Source organism: Erinaceus europaeus, chromosome 2 (genome assembly GCF_950295315.1).
Source record: "Erinaceus europaeus chromosome 2, mEriEur2.1, whole genome shotgun sequence".
Classification (NCBI taxonomy): domain Eukaryota; kingdom Metazoa; phylum Chordata; class Mammalia; order Eulipotyphla; family Erinaceidae; genus Erinaceus; species Erinaceus europaeus.
This window is the reverse complement of record NC_080163.1, coordinates 95,595,368-95,614,923: the sequence shown is the minus strand read 5'-3', so window position 1 is coordinate 95,614,923 and position 19,556 is coordinate 95,595,368. Positions and strand designations below refer to the sequence as shown.

General features: G+C 36.8%; 1 protein-coding gene across 1 annotated transcript in view; it reads right to left on the bottom strand.

Moving 5' to 3' along the window:
• The window catches only part of GALNTL6 (polypeptide N-acetylgalactosaminyltransferase like 6), a 1,261,228-nt gene that overhangs the window by 747,074 nt on the left and 494,598 nt on the right, over nucleotides 1–19,556 (bottom strand). Inside the window, exon 4 of the mRNA XM_007523011.3 lies at nucleotides 8,547–8,685. Coding sequence (XP_007523073.1) covers nucleotides 8,547–8,685 — 139 coding nt within the window. The remainder of the gene's footprint in view (nucleotides 1–8,546; nucleotides 8,686–19,556) is intronic.

Here is a 19,556-nt window from a genome sequence, read left to right as displayed (position 1 = left end):
TGGATAGTAGATTTGCATAACTGTCTATTCTTGCTATCCTCTCTTCCTTTTCTCTTTCTTCACTGGGATTTGGTTACTATTTTTTCACGGACTGGAGAAATTGTTTGGCTAACTGGTAACGATTAAACTCCTTCAATACTTACTTCAGTTGCTACTGTTATTCCGGAGGTTGGTGAGTGCAATTGTCATAAAGGTATTTAGTACAGTGTTACTTGTGCTCAAAACACAACAACTGAGGAACAACAGAGCATTAAAAAAAAAAAAAAGAGAGAAACACATAAATTAAAAAAAAAAAATGGGTAGATTAAAAACAAATAAAACTGCTACCCCAATGAATGAAGACAAGAGCCCAGGAGAAACCACAAATCAGTCATAAGTAACCATAGATAAGAAAAGTATGCAAGCAATAATAAACTTATTAATCACAGAAATGAAAACAACATTGGAGGAAAGAAATGGCAGTATTAGGGAAACAACAGTTGAGACCCCCAAGGAAAATACTGATTATCTTGAGACAATTAGAGAACTGAAAGCTGAAATAGCTGTAATGAAGAAAGAAGCTGAGGCAAGGGAAAGCAGACTAACAGAAGCAGAAAACAGAATTAGTCAGACAGAGGATGAGTTAGAGAAAACTAAGAAAGAGGTGAAAGAGCTTAAAAAGAGATTGAGAGACACTGAAAACAACAACAGAGACATATGGGATGATCTCAAAAGAAGTAACATTCGTATAATTGGCCTGCCAGAGGAAGAAAGAGAGGAAGGGGAAGCAAACATCCTAGAGGAAATAATACAAGAAAATTTCCCAGACCTGAATAACAGAAAGGATATCAAGGTGCAAGAGGCCAGAGAGTACCAAACAGAATCAACCCAGACCTGAAAACACCAAGACACATCATAGTCACAATGAGAAGAAGTAAGGATAAAGAAAGGATCCTAAAGGCTGCAAGAGAGAAACAAAAAGTCACATACAGGGGAAAACCCATAAGACTTTCTGCAGATTTCTCAACTCAAACTCTAAAAGCCAGAAGGGAGTGGCAAGATATCTATCGAGCCCTGAATGAAAAAGGGTTTCAACCAAGGATTATGTATCCTGCTAGACTTTCATTCAAGCTAGATGGAGGGATCAAAACGTTCTTAGACAAACAACAGTTAAAGGAGGCAACTATCACCAAGCCGGCCCTGAAAGAGGTACTAAAAGACCTCTTATAAACAAGAACATCACTATAATACTTGTAATATATCAGAGTAAACAAATTGTTTTTTAGAACAATGGCACTACAATACATTAAATCCATAATATCAATAAATGTCAATGGCTTAAACTAACCCATCAAAAGGCACAGGGTGGGGGGATGGATGAGAAAACATAACCCAACCATATGCTGCTTGCAAGAATCACATCTGTCACAACAAGATAAACACAGACTTAAAGTGAAAGGATGGAAAACTATCATACAGGCTAACGGTCCACAAAAAAGGGCAGGAACAGCCATTCTCATCTCAGACACGATAGATTTTAAATTAAATAAAGTAATAAAAGATAGGCAAGGACATTACATAATGATTAGAGGATCAATCAGCCAAGAAGACTTAACAATTATTAACATCTATGCACCCAACGAGGGACCATCTAAATACATTAAACACCTATTGAAAGAATTTCAAAAATACATCAATAGTAATACAATAATAGTGGGAGACTTCAATACCCCACTCTCACACTTAGACAGATCAACAAAGCAGAGAACCAATAAAGATACAAGAGAATTGAATGAAGAGATTGACAGACTAGACCTCTTGGACATTTTCAGACTCCTCCACCCCAAAAAACTGGAATACACCTTCTTTTCAAATCCACACAACACATACTCAAGGATAGACCACATGTTAGGCCACAAAGACAGCATCAATAAATTCAAAAGCATTGAAATCATCCCAAGTATCTTCTCAGACCACAGTGGAGTAAAACTAACTTTTAACAACAAACGGAAAATTATTAAAAGACACAGAATTTGGAAACTAAACAACATGCTCCTTAAGAACCACTGGGTCAGACACTCACTCAAACAGGAAATTCAAATGTTCCTGGAAACTAATGAAAATGAAGACACAACCTATCAAAATATTTGGGACACAGCTAAAGCAGTACTGAGAGGGAAACTTATAGCTATACAATCACATATTAAACACCAAGAAGAAGCCCAAATGAACGAACTTACTACACACCTCAAGGACTTAGAGGAAGAGGAACAAAGGAACCCTAAGGCAACCAGAAGGACAGAAATCACTAAAGTTAGAGCAGAAATAAACAACATCGAAAATAAAAGAACCATACAAAAGATCAATGAAGCCAAATGTTGGTTCTTTGAAAGATTAAACAAAATTGACAAACCCCTAGCCAGACTCACCAAACAAAAAAGAAAGAAGACTCAAATTAATAGAATTGTAAACGATACAGGAGATATCACAACTGACACCACAGAAATCCAGAGAATTCTGCGAAACTTCTATAAAGAACTATATGCCACCAAGCTAGAGAATCTGGAAGAAATGGAACAATTCCTAGAAACCTATGCACTTCCAAAACTGAACCAAGAAGAACTACAAAATCTAAATGCACCAATCACAGACAAAGAAATTGAAACCGTTATTAAGAATCTCCCCAACAACAAAAGTCCTGGACCAGATGGCTTCACAAACGAATTCTACAAAACTTTCAGGAAACAGTTAATACCCATACTTCTTAAACTATTCCATAAGATTGAAGAAACAGGAATACTCCCTTCCACCTTTTATGAAGCCAACATCACCCTGATACCAAAAGCTGATAGGGACAGAACAAAAAAGGAAAACTACAGACCAATATCTCTGATGAACATAGATGCCAAAATATTAAACAAGATCTTGGCCAACCGGATACAGCAACACATCAAAAAGATTGTTCATCATGACCAAGTGGGATTCATCCCAGGAATGCAAGGCTGGTTCAACATCCGTAAATCAATCAATGTCATTCATCACATCAATAAAAGCAAAACCAAAAACCACATGATTATCTCAATAGATGCAGAGAAAGCCTTTGACAAAATTCAACACCCATTCATGCTCAAAACTCTACAAAAAATGGGAATAGATGGGAAATTCCTCAAGATAGTGGAGTCTATATATAGCAAACCTACAGCCAACATCATACTCAATGGAGAGAAGCTGAAAGCATTCCCCCTCAGATCAGGGACTAGACAGGGCTGCCCACTGTCACCATTACTCTTCAACATAGTATTGGAAGTTCTTGCCATAGCAATCAGGCAAGAGAAAGAAATCAAAGGGATACAGATTGGAAGGGAAGAAGTCAAGCTCTCACTATTTGCAGATGATATGATAGTATACATAGAAAGACCTAAAGAATCCAGTAGAAAATTACTGGAAGTTGTTAGGCAATATAGCAAGGTATCAGGCTACAAAATCAATGTACAAAAATCAGTGGCATTTCTTTATGCAAACACTAAATCTGAAGAAGAAGACATCCAGAAATCACTCCCATTTACTGTTTCAGCAAAATCAATCAAATACCTAGGAATAAAGTTGACCAAAGAAGTGAAAGACTTGTATGCTGAAAACTATGAGTCGCTACTCAAGGAGATAGAAACTGATACCAAGAAATGGAAAGATATCCCATGCTCATGGATTGGAAGAATAAATATCATCAAAATGAACATTCTCCCCAGAGCCATATACAAATTTAATGCAATACCCATCAAAGTTCCACCAAGCTTCTTTAAGAGAATAGAACAAACACTGCAATCATTTATCTGGAACCTGAAAACACCTAGAATTGCCAAAACCATCCTAAGGAAAAGAAACAGAAATGGAGGCATCACACTCCCAGACCTTAAACTATATTATAAAGCCATCATCATCAAAACAGCATGGTACTGGAACAAAAATAGGCACACAGACCAGTGGAAGAGAATTGAAAGCCCAGAAGTAAATCCCAACACCTATGGGCATCTAATCTTTGATAAGGGGGCCCAAAGGATTAAATGGAAGAAGGAGGCTCTCTTCAATAAATGGTGCTGGGAAAACTGGGTTAAAACATGCAGAAGAATGAAATTGAACCACTTTATCTCACCAGAAACAAAAATCAACTCCAAATGGATCAAAGACCTAGATGTCAGACCAGAAACAATCAAATACTTAGATGAAAACATTGGTAAAACACTTTCCCATCTACACCTCAAGGATATCTTTGATGAATCAAACCCAACTGCAAGGAAGACCAAAGCAGAAACAAACCAATGGGACTACATCAAATTGAAAAGCTTCTGCACATCCAAAGAAACTGTTAAACAAACAGAGAGACCCCTCACAGAATGGGAGAAGATCTTCACATGCCAGACATCAGACAAGAAACTAATCACCAAAATATATAAAGAGCTCAGCAAACTCAGCCGCAAAAAAGCAAATGACCCCATCCAAAAATGGGCAGAGGAAATGAACAAAACATTCACCACAGAGGAGATCCAAAAGGCTAACAAACATATGAAAAACTGCTCTAGGTCACTGATTGTCAGAGAAATGCAAATTAAGACAACACTAAGATACCACCTCACTCCTGTAAGAATGGCATACATCAAAAAGGACAGCAACAACAAATGCTGGAGAGGATGTGGGGACAGAGGAACTCTTTTACATTGCTGGTGGGAATGTAAATTGGTACAGCCTCTGTGGAGAGCAGTCTGGAAAACTCTCAGAAGGCTAGACATGGACCTTCCATATGACCCAATAATTCCTCTCCTGGGGTTATACCCCAAGGACTCCATAACACCCAACCAAAAAGAGGTGTGTACTCCTATGTTCATAGCAGCACAATTCATAATAGCTAAAACCTGGAAGCAACCCAGGTGCCCAACAACAGATGAATGGCTGAGAAAGCTGTGGTATATATACACAATGGAATACTATGCAGCTATCAAGAACAATGAACCCACCTTCTCTGACCCATCTTGGACAGAGCTAGAAGGAATTATGTTAAGTGAACTAAGTCAGAAAGTTAAAGATGAGTATGGGATGATCCCACTCATCAACAGAAGCTGACTTAGAAGATGTGAAAGGGAAACTAAAAGCAGGACCTGATCAAATTGTAAGTAGGGCACCAAAGTAAAAACCCAGTGGTGAGGGGTAGACATGTAGCTTCCTGGGCCAGTGGGGGGTGGGAATGGGCGGGAGGGATGGGTCACGGTCCTTTGGTGATGGGAATGGTGTTTATGTACACTCCTAGCAAAATGTAGACATATAAATCAGTAGTTAATTAATATGAGAGGGGGAAATCAATTGTATGTCTCAAAGGTTCTCAAAAGACAAACTGAATCTTTTTAATAGATAGGCTACGTATTTGATATGCGGACTCTCTCAAAAGCCTAGACCAAGCAGATTAGAAGCTTCCAATAGCACAGCTATATACAAGATACTGGGTACTGTACAGCAAACCATAACAAAGGGACTTTTCAAAGTTAACCCAATTAACAAATAATGTGATGATAATATTAACTATTGATTGTCTTTTTGAACCCTAAGACAGCAGGAACCTCACATCTTCACTATAGAGCCCCTACTTCTCCCAGTCCTGGCACCCTTGGATAGGGCTCACTTTCCCGTATGCTTCTCCCAATCCATACCAAATAATATTGCATCCGCCGATCACAACCTAACCAAAGTAACGATTGCCATCTCAACATGCTTCACCTCAGTGTGTATCCAGAGACTTCACGTGTGGAATGACAACCCTTCAGCTTCATTACTCAGGTGAGACCTTTCCTTTTATAGTACACTCTAATTTCATCTCAGGTAGTTCTCTTTCTAACAAAGTCCCATAACCTAGACATACACCAGTTTCTGTGAGAGAGAGCGTATGTGCACATGTATCCATAAACTACTGCAAAATATATACCTGAAAGCAGGATTACACTAGAGTTTGCAGTGAGTACCTCCCTAACACTTCCTCTCCACTATTCCAATCTTGGGATCCATGATTGCTCAACAAATTGTTTGGCTTTGTATGTTAACTCTCTTTTCAATCACCAGGTTCCAGATGCCACCAGGATGCTGGCTAGGCTTCCCTGGATTGAAGACCCCACCAATGTGTCCTGGAGCTCAGCTTCCCCAGAGACACACCTTACTAGGGAAAGAGAGAGGCAGACTGGGAGTATGGACCGACCAGTCAACGCCCATGTTCAGCGGGGAAGCAATTACAGAAGCCAGACCCTCTACCTTCTGCAACCCTCAACGACCCTGGGTCCATGCTCCCAGAGGGCTAGAGAATGGGAAGGCTATCATGGGAGAGGGTGGGTTATGGGGATTGGGTGGTGGGAATTGTGTGGAGTTGTACCCCTCCTACCTTATGCTTTTGTTCACTAATCCTTTCTTAAATTAAAAATTTAAATTAAAAAAAAATGCAGATTATGTAATAAGATTAAATGCCCAAAGGACTGGGCTTGACCAATCTAAAACAAAAAAAACAAACAAACAAAAAAAAAAAACAATAAGAGCAACAAAAGGGAAAATAAATAAATAGAAAACTAAAAAAAAATTAAAACATTTCCCTCACATGAATAAACCAGTAACTTTAATAATTTCAAAATATTTGCTTTTCTTTCACTTAAATTTTTATTATCTTTATTTATTGGATACAGACAGCCAGAAATGAAGAGGGGAGGGGGGGATAGGAAGAGAGAAAGAGAGACACTTGCAACATTGCTTCACTGCTTGCAAAGCTTTCCCCCTGCAGGTGGGAACTGGGGGCTTGAACCCACGTCCTTGTGAATTGGAACATGTGTACACAACCAGGTGCATCACCAATCCCCCCTTTTCAGTTTCTGCTTCTTCCCATTGTTGCCTAAAATTATATTTTTCCCAAAGGGTGATAATTACACTAAAAGTACACTCCGAGAAGTATCTATCAGCCTTCTTTTGACTTCAATGATTTTCTGCACTGTTTCCATATGCAATTCTTTCCACTTGAATACACATTAAAAGATTGGAAGTGTGGGGGTGGGGGAGGAGGTGGATGGAAATTATTTCTGAGAATATTTATTATGCCAACAATGCAGTTTAATGCAGCTCTGATGGTGTGCAATTAGGTATTAAAATTTTTCATAACTAGCAATGTTCTCGGTCAGTGGGAATTACTGTAGATAATTTCAGCCAGCCTGGGAATAATTTGGTTAGCTGGAAGGCCTAGACCAATATATAAATTATTCAGTTTAGGGAAAAATTGATTTGTTCTTCACATTAATCCTCTGGTTAACTATACTGGGAAATACAGATCCTCATAAGAACTGAAGAGGAAACCAGTAATTCTCTTCTATTTTAAAACAGATTAGAAAGACACAATAAAGCAACTCAAAATAACCCTCCAAGCCATAACTGATTGGTTTGGGGTTTTTTTTTTTTATTATCTTTATGTATTTGTTGGATACAGAAAGTCAGAAATTGAAATGGAAAGGGGAGACAGAGAGGAAGAGAGACAGGGAGACACCTGCCGCACTACTTCGCCATCTGTAAAGCTTTCCCCTGCAGGTGAGGACCAGGGGCTCGAACCCGGATCCTTCTCCACCAAGTGCACTTCCACCAGCCCAACTGATTAGTTTATGAAAGGCTACTTATTTTAGCACAAAAACTCAAGAATTTTATTTTACATTATTTGCTTAATTATGAGCCCTTGTATTATTTTAACTAGTTATTTGTATTCTATTCCTTGACATCTTTCTTCCATTCCATTTCATACCTGTGATTCAAAAAGGAGATTCAGTGCATGAGGAGTGAACACATTCATATTTTTGGATATATTAAAGCTCACAGAAAGTTCACAATTCCAAATTCTCATCACATTTATGTTCTTGCCATAGTTTTGGTATTATACATACTAACAAGAATAGTATAACAGACTAGGAAAAAAGGGCACTAAGCAAAGTTAAAGGTAGTAGAGGGTAGAGATGAAAGGGAAATTTCAAGTAAATACAGATATTTCTGTTTACTCACGCTTTGATAAATACTTAACTCAATCAACAAATTCAGAAAGTGGTGAACTTGGGAAACCAACCATTATTTTTGGATTTGAATGAATTTACTTCAGATACCAGCTGGGAAAGATATAATAGCAATTGCACCCATGAAACTGGAGTGCAAATTATGTGCATAGAAGACCTATCTCTGTTGTCATTTTTGATAATACTAATCACCGGGGGAAAAGTTCACCTCACAATCTAAATGATCTAAAGTAAAAGAATTTATATTATTCTAAAAATCCCAATTTAAATGGTGATGATCTAGCAATTCAATAATTAAAAAGGATATTCATTTTTAGCATCACTGGTAACTTGAAATACGAAAGGTCACCCCAACTTAAGTAAAGCAGTAAGGATTATGAAAGAAATAAACTTTTTATATAATTATTAGACAAATAATTTAGCTACGTATCTTCCTATTATACCTTAAGTATAATAAGAAAAGACAAACACAACTGCACAGAAATCTGTGCTCATACTCACTTAGCATGGCGAATATCTGGCAGGGACCTCTCCAGAGCAATATTGTTGCTGACAAAAATATTGAAACCATTTTCCCTGTAAGCTGAGTCATCATGGTCCTCTTCAGTGAGTGGGTAAGGTTTCCCATGTTCACCTTTCCCTGGTAGGAGTGAAAATAAACAGGGTTACCACCTATATAAAAGTCATTTCATCTTATAGAACTAATTTGTGTGTGTCCACATTTTGTTGTTGTCTCAGGGGCTTCACTACTCTGAGCTGCCATTTTCTGATAGTGACATAGCTTAGATAGAAGTGGTCTGGCGGTGGAAGAAGAACTCCAGCACCAAAGCTTTCTATAGGTCGTGGCAAAGCAGGAGGACTATTCAGGTTAATGATTTTGCTGGCCTGAATATGATTTTCTGGTGGTTTGTTACTGTGTTTCACAAAAACTTCTAGCAGTTACGATGTGTGTGTATGTGTGTGTGTGTGTGTGTGTGTGTGTGTGTGGTGTACACATACTATATATATCACATTATTCTAATTATAAAGATAAGACAAAATCATCATGGTGATAAAAAGCTACCAAGTGTAATCTCATATTCCAGAGAACTTCTTGTTAAGATCCATTTCTTTTTTTCTCTGCCAGTGCTACTCTGTCTAGAGCTGCACATATGCGGTTCCACTATGCTTGACAGACTTTCCTTTCCCCTCAAACAGGAGGTGAAAGACAGCAAGGGAGAAGGGAGAAACAGAGAGATGGTGAAGAAACACCACAGCACTTCACTGCTCAGGAAGTTTTCCCTTTTTCCTGCTGCTCCTTACAAGGCGTCCAGGAGCTAGGATCTGCATCCTTGCACGATGGAGAACTGTGCACTCTACTGGGTGACTTGTCTCCCTGGCCCTCACTGCTGATATTTTTAAATTTATGATTCTTAACATGTGTATGAAATTATTTAAATATATGGTTTCTTGAATTTATTTTTTATTTGTGACTTAATAATGATCAACAAGATTTAGTACAATGGATACAATGCCACATAATTCTTTCCATCAGAGTTCCATATTCCATCTTCTCCATTGTTAACTTTCCCACTCTTTATCCCTCTGGGAGTATGGATCAAAACTCTTTATGGGGTGCAGAATGTGGAAAATCTGGCCCCTGCAATTGCCTCTCCACTGAACATGGAAGCTGGCAGGTTGATCCATACCCCTAGACCATTTCCATTTCTCCCATGTGGGATAGGACCCAGGGAAGGTGAGGTTCCAGGATACATTGGTGAGGTCATCTGCCTGGGGAAGTCAGGATGGTATCATGGTAGATTCTGAAACTTAGGGGCTCAAAGTCAGTAAGATACATAGCAGAACAAATCGTTTAGTAAATGAGAACCATCATAAGCTCTTTTGTGGGCCTTTATAGAACTTTGCCCTCTTGTATTGAATTTTAACCAATATAGTTGTACAAAAGATTTATTTTCCTTTACTTTCAATGATTGATACTATTTTGTTGTATTCTAATTAATCCAGTCTACCAAAGGTACATATTATGCTGGAGGTTTTTTGTTTGTTTTTCTAATTTCCCCTATTACAAACAAGGGCTCACAATTAAGCAAATAATGTAAAATAAAATTCTTGATTTTTTGTGCTAAAATAAGTAGCCTTTCAGATACTAATCACTTGGGCTGGTGGAGGCACACCTGGTGGAGCTCACATGTTACAATGCAGAAGGACCCAGGTTTGAGCCCCTGGTCCTCACCTGCAGGGGGAAAGCTTTACAGATGTGAAGTAGTGCGGCAGGTGTCTCCCTGTCTCTCGTCCTCTCTATCTCCCCTTTCCATCTCAATTTCTGACTTTCTGTACCCAATAAATACATACAGATAATAAAAATATTAAAAAAAACAAAACCAATCAGTTATGGCTTGGGGGGTTATTTTGAGTTGCTTTATTGTGTCTTTCTAATTTGTTTTAAAATAGAAGAGAATTACTGGTTTCCTCTTCAGTTCTTTTTTTTTTTTAATATATTTTATTTTATTTATTTATTCCCTTTTGTTGCCCTTGTTGTTTTTTATTGTTGTTGTCATCATTGTTGGATAGGACAGAGAGAAATGGAGAGAGGAGGGGAAGACAGAGAGGAGGAGAGAAAGATAGACACCTGCAGACCTGCTTCACCGCCTGTGAAGCGACTCCCCTGCAGGTGGGGAGCTGGGGTTCGAACCGGGATCCTTATGCCGGTCCTTGTGCTTTGCGCCACCTGCGCTTAACCCGCTGCGCTACAGCCCGACTCCCTCCTCTTCAGTTCTTATGAGGATCTGTATTTCCCAGTATAGTTAACCAGAGGATTAATGTGAAGAACAAATCAAATTTCCCTAAACTGAATACTTTAAAAACTAAGCAATAACTATTGCTTTGCTTTAAAATTTTTGGTATGGAGATAAAAATTTTTATAAATAGATTTTCTAGACCAACTTTATTATGTTAAGATTTCCTCTATCATCCAATTACCCCTAAAGAATGTTATTTTAAAAACAAAAGAGCTTGGCTTTATTGTATTCTGATCCCTTCTAACAAGCCTACCAGTTTTTTTATTGGGGGAATTAATGTTTTATAGTCGACAGTAAATACAGTAGTTAGTACATGTATAACACTTCTCAGTTTTCTGCACAAAACTCTAAATACTCCCAGGACCTCCTCTACCTTAGATAATACTTTTAAACTTACTAGAAAAATAATTTTATCTATAATTTATTTTGATCTTTTGCTTAATATATACTTATTACTTGTATTGTTAGAATGTAAAGCAGTTAAAACAATTTACACTTATTTTAAAAACACATTTCTATTGAAATACCATTAATCACATATAATGAAAATATTTTATTTTTTTATTGTTGTAATTATTATTGTTGTTATTGATGTCATCACAGTTAGATAAGATAGAGAAAAATGGATTGAGGAGGGGAAAACAGAGAAGGGGAAAGAAAGACAGACACCTGCAGACCTGCTTCACTACCTGTGAAGCGACTCCCCTACATATGGGGAGCTGGGGGGCTCGAACCGGGACCCTCATGCCAGTCCTTGCGCTTAGCGCCAAGTGCGCTAAACCTGCTGTGCTGCCACCGGACTTCCATTGAAAATATTTTCTAAGTTTACTTGACATAAATTTAAGATTTTTAGTTTCTCATTTGGCATGTAAATAGCATGGGAATTGTCACTTCAACCTAACAACTGAAAAAAGCTAACCAGAAAAAAATAGTAACTCTTCTTGCATTCTTAGGGTGAAGCACTGATCTAAGACTGAGAAACAGGTGAACACAAGGAAAATACAGGGTTTGGAGGTTTCCCAGAGCACTTGGCCAAATGGAAACTGTCTGAGGACCAGCTCTAGGGAGGAAAAGCAGTTGTAACTGACAAAGGCCTAGAGGCTCAGTGCAGACAGTACTTTGAGTTTTGCCTCCAAGAACTCAGCCAGGTTCCCAGAGTAAACAGCAGAGAATAAAATATCCTCTGGAGATTACAAACAGAGTGCAGAGAAAGGAACCCATTCTGAAATAAATACCCAGCGAGGCCTGCATCTCCTGTTAAAGCCAGCTCACCATTAACCAGAGCTTCACCTGCTGAAGAATCATGAACATGTAAATGAAGTGAAATAAAGAAATACCCAACTCCAGCCCACTCCAGTCATCCTATCCCTCCAAAGTGGGTAGGAAAGAAATGGAACACTACCGTTGAATTCACAGAAAGGCCAGTTAGTCACAACAAGAGATCAGATTTAATCCTTGAAGAGAAAAACCTCTTGTTTTCCTATATGTCATCATCAGACTTTGATAATCATTTCACTATTTCTTTTACCTACAACATCCTGTCAAGAAAATCTTCTGTGGTGGTGTTGATGGACAGGAAGTACCTGGAGGTTACCACCCAGGTAATGGAAGTGGTGACAGGTATGGCTTGGAATGGTGAAGGCAGGGCTTGGGTGTTATAAAGTAGACCTGTGGGTGTGGTTGCTCTCTGCCCAGGTCAATAGTAACTCTCCAGGGCTTCTGTCTCTCTTCTCTTTTTCTGTTTTTCTCGACCTAAGTGGACCTCCCATCAAGATGTGAGTAGGGAAGTTCTCTCTCTCTCTCTCTCTCTCTCTCTCTCTCTCTCTCATTCTCTCCCTCTCTCCTGGGCTCCCAGCCCTAGGTGAGCAGCCCATCAACTTGTGAGTAAGAGAACTCTGGTGCACCCATCCCCAAACACCTAACATGTGAATGTTCTCAACTTTCCCAAATAAAGTTTAAAATTCCTGAAAATCATGCTCTCTTCATAATTCTTTGTTGAAATAATGCATGACAGACTTTTTAAATGTTGGGGAAATAAGCACCAGTCCATCTTCCCCCAATACAGTGGGACCAGACAGCAGTACCACTGGTTGAGTGCACGTATTATAGTGCATAATTGCCTGGGTTCAAGCCTCCAGTCCCAACCTAACGGGGGAAAGCTTCACTAAATGTGAAGCTAGTCTGCAGCTCTCTCTCTCTCCCCCTACCTATCTATCTATCTTCTCCCCCCTCAATTTCTCTCTACTTCTACTCAATAAATAAAATTAAATTATGTGGCATTCCAAATGGTAAACAACAGTTTTAAGAGAGCAAGAAGAAGGGAGCAACCATACATGGCAGGACCTTGGAATTACCATATCTAGAAATTAAAACTATGATTTAAGTGCTAATATTTCTAATAGGTAAGGTACAAAGAAAAATATAGACATTGTAAGCAAAGAAATTAAAAAAAAAGGCTAGCATGATGAAAATCACTCTAACAAATAAAGAGTAACTTTAATGGGTTTATTAAGGAACTGCCCACAGCTGAGGATAGAATACACTGGAGGCTATTTCCATAGAATCTTTGGGCACCACAAAGCTAATAGAAGATTGGAAAAATTGAAACAAATATCCAAGGACTTAGGGACAATTAGAAATATGGGCCCTTTGGAATATAAGTAAAATAGGCCTACTTGCTATCTTCAAAACAGTGACTTCAAATCTCCATCTGCAATATTCCAGCCTCTAGGTTCATGATTAGTCAACAATATTTTTGGCTTTATACGTTAACTCTCTTTTCAGCCACCAGGTTCCCAATGCTACCATGATGCCAATCAGACTTCCCTGGGCAGACCCTACCATGTGTTCTGGAGCCCTGCCTCCCCAGAGCCCTGCCCCACTAGGGAAAGAGAGAGACAGGCTAGGAATATGGATTGACCTGACAGTGCCCATGTTCTGCGGAGAAGCAATTACAGAAGCCAGACTTTCCATTCCATCTTCTGAGCACCCCATAATGACCCTGGTTCCATACTCCCAGAGGGTTAAAGAATAGGAAAGCTATCAGGGTAAGGGATGGGATACAGAGTTCTGGTGGTGGGAACTGTGTGGAGTTGTGCCCCTCATATCCTATGATTTTTGTCAGTGTTTCCTTTTTATAAATCAAAACTAAAAAAAAAAATGTGTAACATGCACTTGTGAGTGTAGTGTTTCTGCAGATAATATTGTAGTAAGCATGCATTAATTCTGATAATGAACTAAATATGATCTGTACTAAGTATTGCAAATGTAAACTTAGAACAGGGTATCTCTCTTCTATCTGCATGTGTATGTGCAAGAGTGTATATATGTAACATATGAACAGAAATAATTTTTCTGGTCCTTTTAGCTACCATTGGTGTTTATAAATTGGGTATTAAAATTCTTCTAAAATTTCTGTAAACTGTTGAAATTTTAAATTTGCATTGTCATATTTGTTTCATTACAGAAATTTGTTTTTTGGTAATAAATTGGGTTTCTATATCAGTGAACCCACAAATAAAATTGAAAATATTTTTTCAGCTTCTAGTTTCTGCCTAAATAACATTAACCTCAGCAGAGCCAACAGCCAAGATCAAACAGCTGGAGAATAATAAGGAATTATATGCTCAAGAAGCAGGCTGAAAAATCTCTTCAATTTTAAGGAAGAGAAAATAAAATAAGTGTTTCACTTTGGCATCAAAAAACAAAATATACTGGATCTTTCCCATATCCCTTTTTGATTTCTCAGGAGAAAATATTGTCGTTTACTATTTTTCAACCTCAGTGGAAATAAATGTCAGCAAGAAATTTCATTCATATAAAAGCTATTCCTTTAGCATTTGTTTTGTAAAAAGTACTGTTAAATCATTTTGTATGCAGTTTTACTCAATATAATATAATATAATATAAATATTGTTTATCCATGACACTGAAAGTAAACAAAAGTGACTGACATTTTTAACATACATTTCCACAATCATCAAACCAAGGAAACTATGACAATATCTAAGTTTCTCTCATAAAAATGACCACACTAGCCTGAGAAGATAATTTTACTTTTTGTATCTTATGGTCTGAACTAGATCTAAAGACCACTTAGTAATCCCTATCTAATAAGAAAATCATAGTACACAGTTGTCTTGATTTTAACGAATTTTTATGTTTTTAATTTATGTGCACATGTACAAAGTTCTTTTCAATATTTTGTGGAGATAATTTTTGGAGATATTTTTAATAATTAGCTTTCAGATAGAGTTACTTTTAAAGGCACAGTATAAAATTTAAAGCAGGGGGTAGGGTGGTGGCACACTGGGTTAAGAGCATGTAGTACAAAGTGCAAGGATCCTGGTTCGAGCCTCCAGCTCCCCATGGTGTCTATCATTCTCTTTCTCTATCTCCCCCTTCTCTCTCAGTTTCTCTCTGTTCTACACAATAAAAATGGATAAATGAAACAAAGCTTTTCAAATGACTAGGTGATTCTTTAAAGTTATAAAATAAAGCTATGAGTCACCAATGATGATATACAAGATGGCATACATTGCCGTTGTGAGAACAGCTTTTCAGATTTTATGATTTTTTTTTATGAACAGAATCATACATTTTACTTCAAATGCTACCAACTTACCTTGAGTTTTAATATATAGAGCTTCAGAGTCTGAAACATATCAGCGATTTGACATTTCTTTTATAAATACAAAACCAAATAGTATATTGAAGGTGATATTATCTAAAGGTATTTAGACTATCAATCTATAGACTTATCAATTTAATACTTAACAAATCTAAACTTCTTAAAGCTATCAATTTTAAATCGGCTGGAGTCCTTTAAAGACACAGCATACTATTTGAACATCTCAAATAGTATTAGTGGCATATTAATCTGTTTTTAAGATGTGTATTTATTTTAAGAGAGGAAGCCCAGAATACTACTGTGGCATATGTAGTGTCAGAGATGAAAACAGAAACCTCAAGCATGCAAATCCTATGCTCCAATACTGAGTCATCCCACCACCTAAAAGCTAGCCATTTTATAGAACCAAAATGAAAAATTCAAATACTTCATCAATATATATAGATATTAAGTAAAATTGATATTTTGGTACTACCTTATTATTAATTTAATATTTTAGAAAGAAACAATGACAACAGAAAGGGAATGTCTGAAAGAGAACACAGCATGAAAGCTTCCCTTCAATATAGTGGGGACTACTCTTGATCCTGGGTCCCCACATGGCAAAGCAGTAAACTACTTAAGTAAGCTATGTCACTGACCCTTGGCATACTCTAGGCATAGAGTAGATATTTAATATGAAGTTAGTTCAACTTTCCAGAGTGTCCTTTGTATGTATTCCTTAGATAAAATAACATTTTATCTAGTATGGCAGCCCTTGAGTCTTACAAGTAAATCTGAAAGTTAGAATGATTCTAAGGGACATCGTGTTCATCACAAACCCAACAGTAAGTATTTGTTTGTAGAAACTAGAAAATTGAATACAATTATAGTAATAAAAGTTTTCATTTACACAAGTAAATCACAACATATAATTTGGTGGAATACTTTCTATATTTTTTTTCCTCACCAAGTACAGAAAAGATAATGGAAGAATTAAAAACTCATGGCATTTTCTGATCTGAATATAAACTGATAGAGCCAGTTGCATTTGATGTATGCATTTGTATAAATGTCCATAAAACTAATTAATAATATAATATAGTAATATAATATAATATAATATATATGTATACAATTATACTATATGAGCAAACGTCAGACAAAATAGAATATAAATTACAATATTTCATTTATACAGATTTCTAGAAAATGCAAACTAATATGTAATGATAGATGAAAATCTAGATGGGCGTGAGGAAGAGAAGGGGGCTAAAGGCATGGGAGAAGAGATTACAAAGAGGTACATGAGAGTGGAGGAGATAACATAACAGTTATGCAAAAGACTTCCATGCTTGAGGCTCTGAAGTCACAGGTTCAGTCCTCAGCACCACATAAGCCAGAGCTGGTGCTCTAGAAGAGAGAGAGAGAAAGGAGAGAAAGACAAACTTAAGAGCTAATTTATTCATTTTTGTGATCTTGGTGAAAGTTTCACAGATATATATTCTTCATGTGCTTCAAATGTGTGTAGACTACTGCATATCCATTATATTTCAATAAAATAGCTCAAGTTAAATATTATGCAAATATAAAATTAAATGCAGTTTAACTTATATTCTCTAATTCTTGACCTAGCCCTAAAATAGTTTCTTGAAAACAACAAACAACACTGTTAATTCTCTTACTTGGTTTGTCTGAGAGCTACTCCTATAAAGTAAATAAAAATTAATATTTTCTCATTATGTTTAAATATTCATTGAAAGGATTCAAGTGTAGGGCACTCGAATATTATGATGCCTTATAAACTTCTATTTTATTATGGTTTTAGGGTCTTCAATTTAATGAATTTTTATGTTTTTAATTTATGTGCACATGTACAAAGTTCTTTTCAATATTTTGTGGAGATAATTTTTACAAACAGTCTACTTTCTGATTTGGATCCCTTGGCAAGTTAAGTAAGTCACATCTATTTTGTGGATCAAAAAGAAGAGTTGAAAATAGTAAGGTTAGTCAGACAAGTTTGGCATTGGTAAGTTTGAGCTCTTGCTATGGATTGTAAAACAGAGATTAGAACTCAGAGAGCTGGAACTTATCGCTGCTGTGTCATGACTGAACTATGTTAAGGATATAGTACTTTGGCAGTGAAGGACAAATAGCTAGTATCTGTGTTTTACATTAATCTTCTCTACAAGAAGTTAGGTTATTCAAAGAAAGCAAAAATTTCACATATCTATGCTTAGTTTCATTATTTCCAATGATAAGAGGTATGGCATTATCTAATAGTTGATACCAATTCTAAATAAATTATTTTATCTTATTTTTTCATTTTTTATTTGTGATTAAAAGTAGATTACAAGATTGTAAGTTTAGTGTATAGGTCCATAATACACTTATCACCAAAGTACCATCCCCACCCTCCCACCTCAATTATTATTTTTTCTAATTACTATACCTCACCAAACATTTGGTTTACATTTAAAGTTGAACTTAACAGATATTACCCTAAGATGAGCATTTTGCAATAATAGTTGTCTGAAAACAATTAGTAATAATCTGAAAGGAAAATTATATGACTTTTTCATATAACCAATCTTTTAGAAGAATCAGAAGTTCATTATGAAACTAGTGTACAAAATCCTTGAGAACAGACTAAGGGTATGACAAGATTCAGTCTGTACTTGCTACCTGACTGATTTAAAATAGACTCAAAGCTAAAATAAGAGCAATGGCCAGGAAGGTAATTTATCAGACAGAATACAAAACTGACATGTGAGAAAAGGGACCCAGATATGCCACATATGAAGGATCCAAGTGATTCTCTGCTCTTTTTTTTCTCTCTCACACTTACAAAAGTGAGGATCAGGGTCGGGTGGTGGCACACCTGGTTGAGTGCACATGTTACAATGCACAAGGACCCGGGTTCGAGCCTCTGGTCCTCATCTGCAGGAGGAAAGCTTTGCGAGTGGTGAAGCAGGGCTGCAGGTGTCTCTCTGTCTCTCCCTCTCTCTCTCACCCCCTTCCTCTAGATTTATGGCTGTCTCTAGCCAATAAATAAATAAAGATAATTTTTTTAAAAGCGAGGATCATTGTTTACCTATATTACTGGCAGCATAGTTTGTAATAACCCAAACCTGAAAATAACCCATATAGCTAACAATAGGTGAGTAAATAAGAAACCTTGCTATATATATTTATAATAAAACAATACTCTGCTATGAAAAATTATGAGATTGTCTCCTTTCTCTCATCTTGGGTGGAACTTGAAGGAATCATCTTAAAGGAGATCAGCTACAAGGAGAAGGATACACATCAGATGATTTCTTTTATATGTGGAATTTAATAAATGAGGAAGGAGATGCAAAACATATGATGAAACTTGGAGTAGATGTGGTCTGTTCCACTAAATCAAAGAACTCTGATCTAGGGAGAGATAATGAAAGATGTCAAATATATAAAGTATACAATGTTGAGAAAGGACTTGGGTAGACATGCTCCTTGGGGAGATGAGAGACTAGACCATGTGTCAATGACTGTGCTGTTAACCACCAGTAAAATTATAAAAAACTAAACACAATAATAAAAAAATAATTAAAAGAAATGTTAGATTTAAATGTACCTATCATTTAGCATAACTAGATATCAAAAGACTCAATCTCTTGTTATCTCCTCACTATCAAGTATTTACACAGATAAAGAAGAAACATCTTCATTTCATTCTGAGTTACAGAAGAGGGTATAATATGCCCCAAATACAAAGTAAAAGTTGCCTCATGAAATTTGCAACTCATAGGGTTTCAATTAAAGTGGTCTCTATTCCTCAATCTCAGAGGAACTCATTAAATGTATTCTCTCTAGTTAAAGCAAGCTGATCTCAAAGTAGAGATGAAAGAAATCTCTAGTGCTTAGTTGCATTAGTTTTCATTCCCAGATAAAATAATTAAAGATAAGCCATCATTAAAAGTCAAATAGGAAAAAAAGGAAATTGTGACAAAATAAGCTGACCCATAGGAAAGTAATCCAATGCATTACAGTATGACCTAAATAAGGCAAGGTCGTAGAAGAAATAAATTAGAAGACCACTCTAAAGTAACTATATGAGTAAAA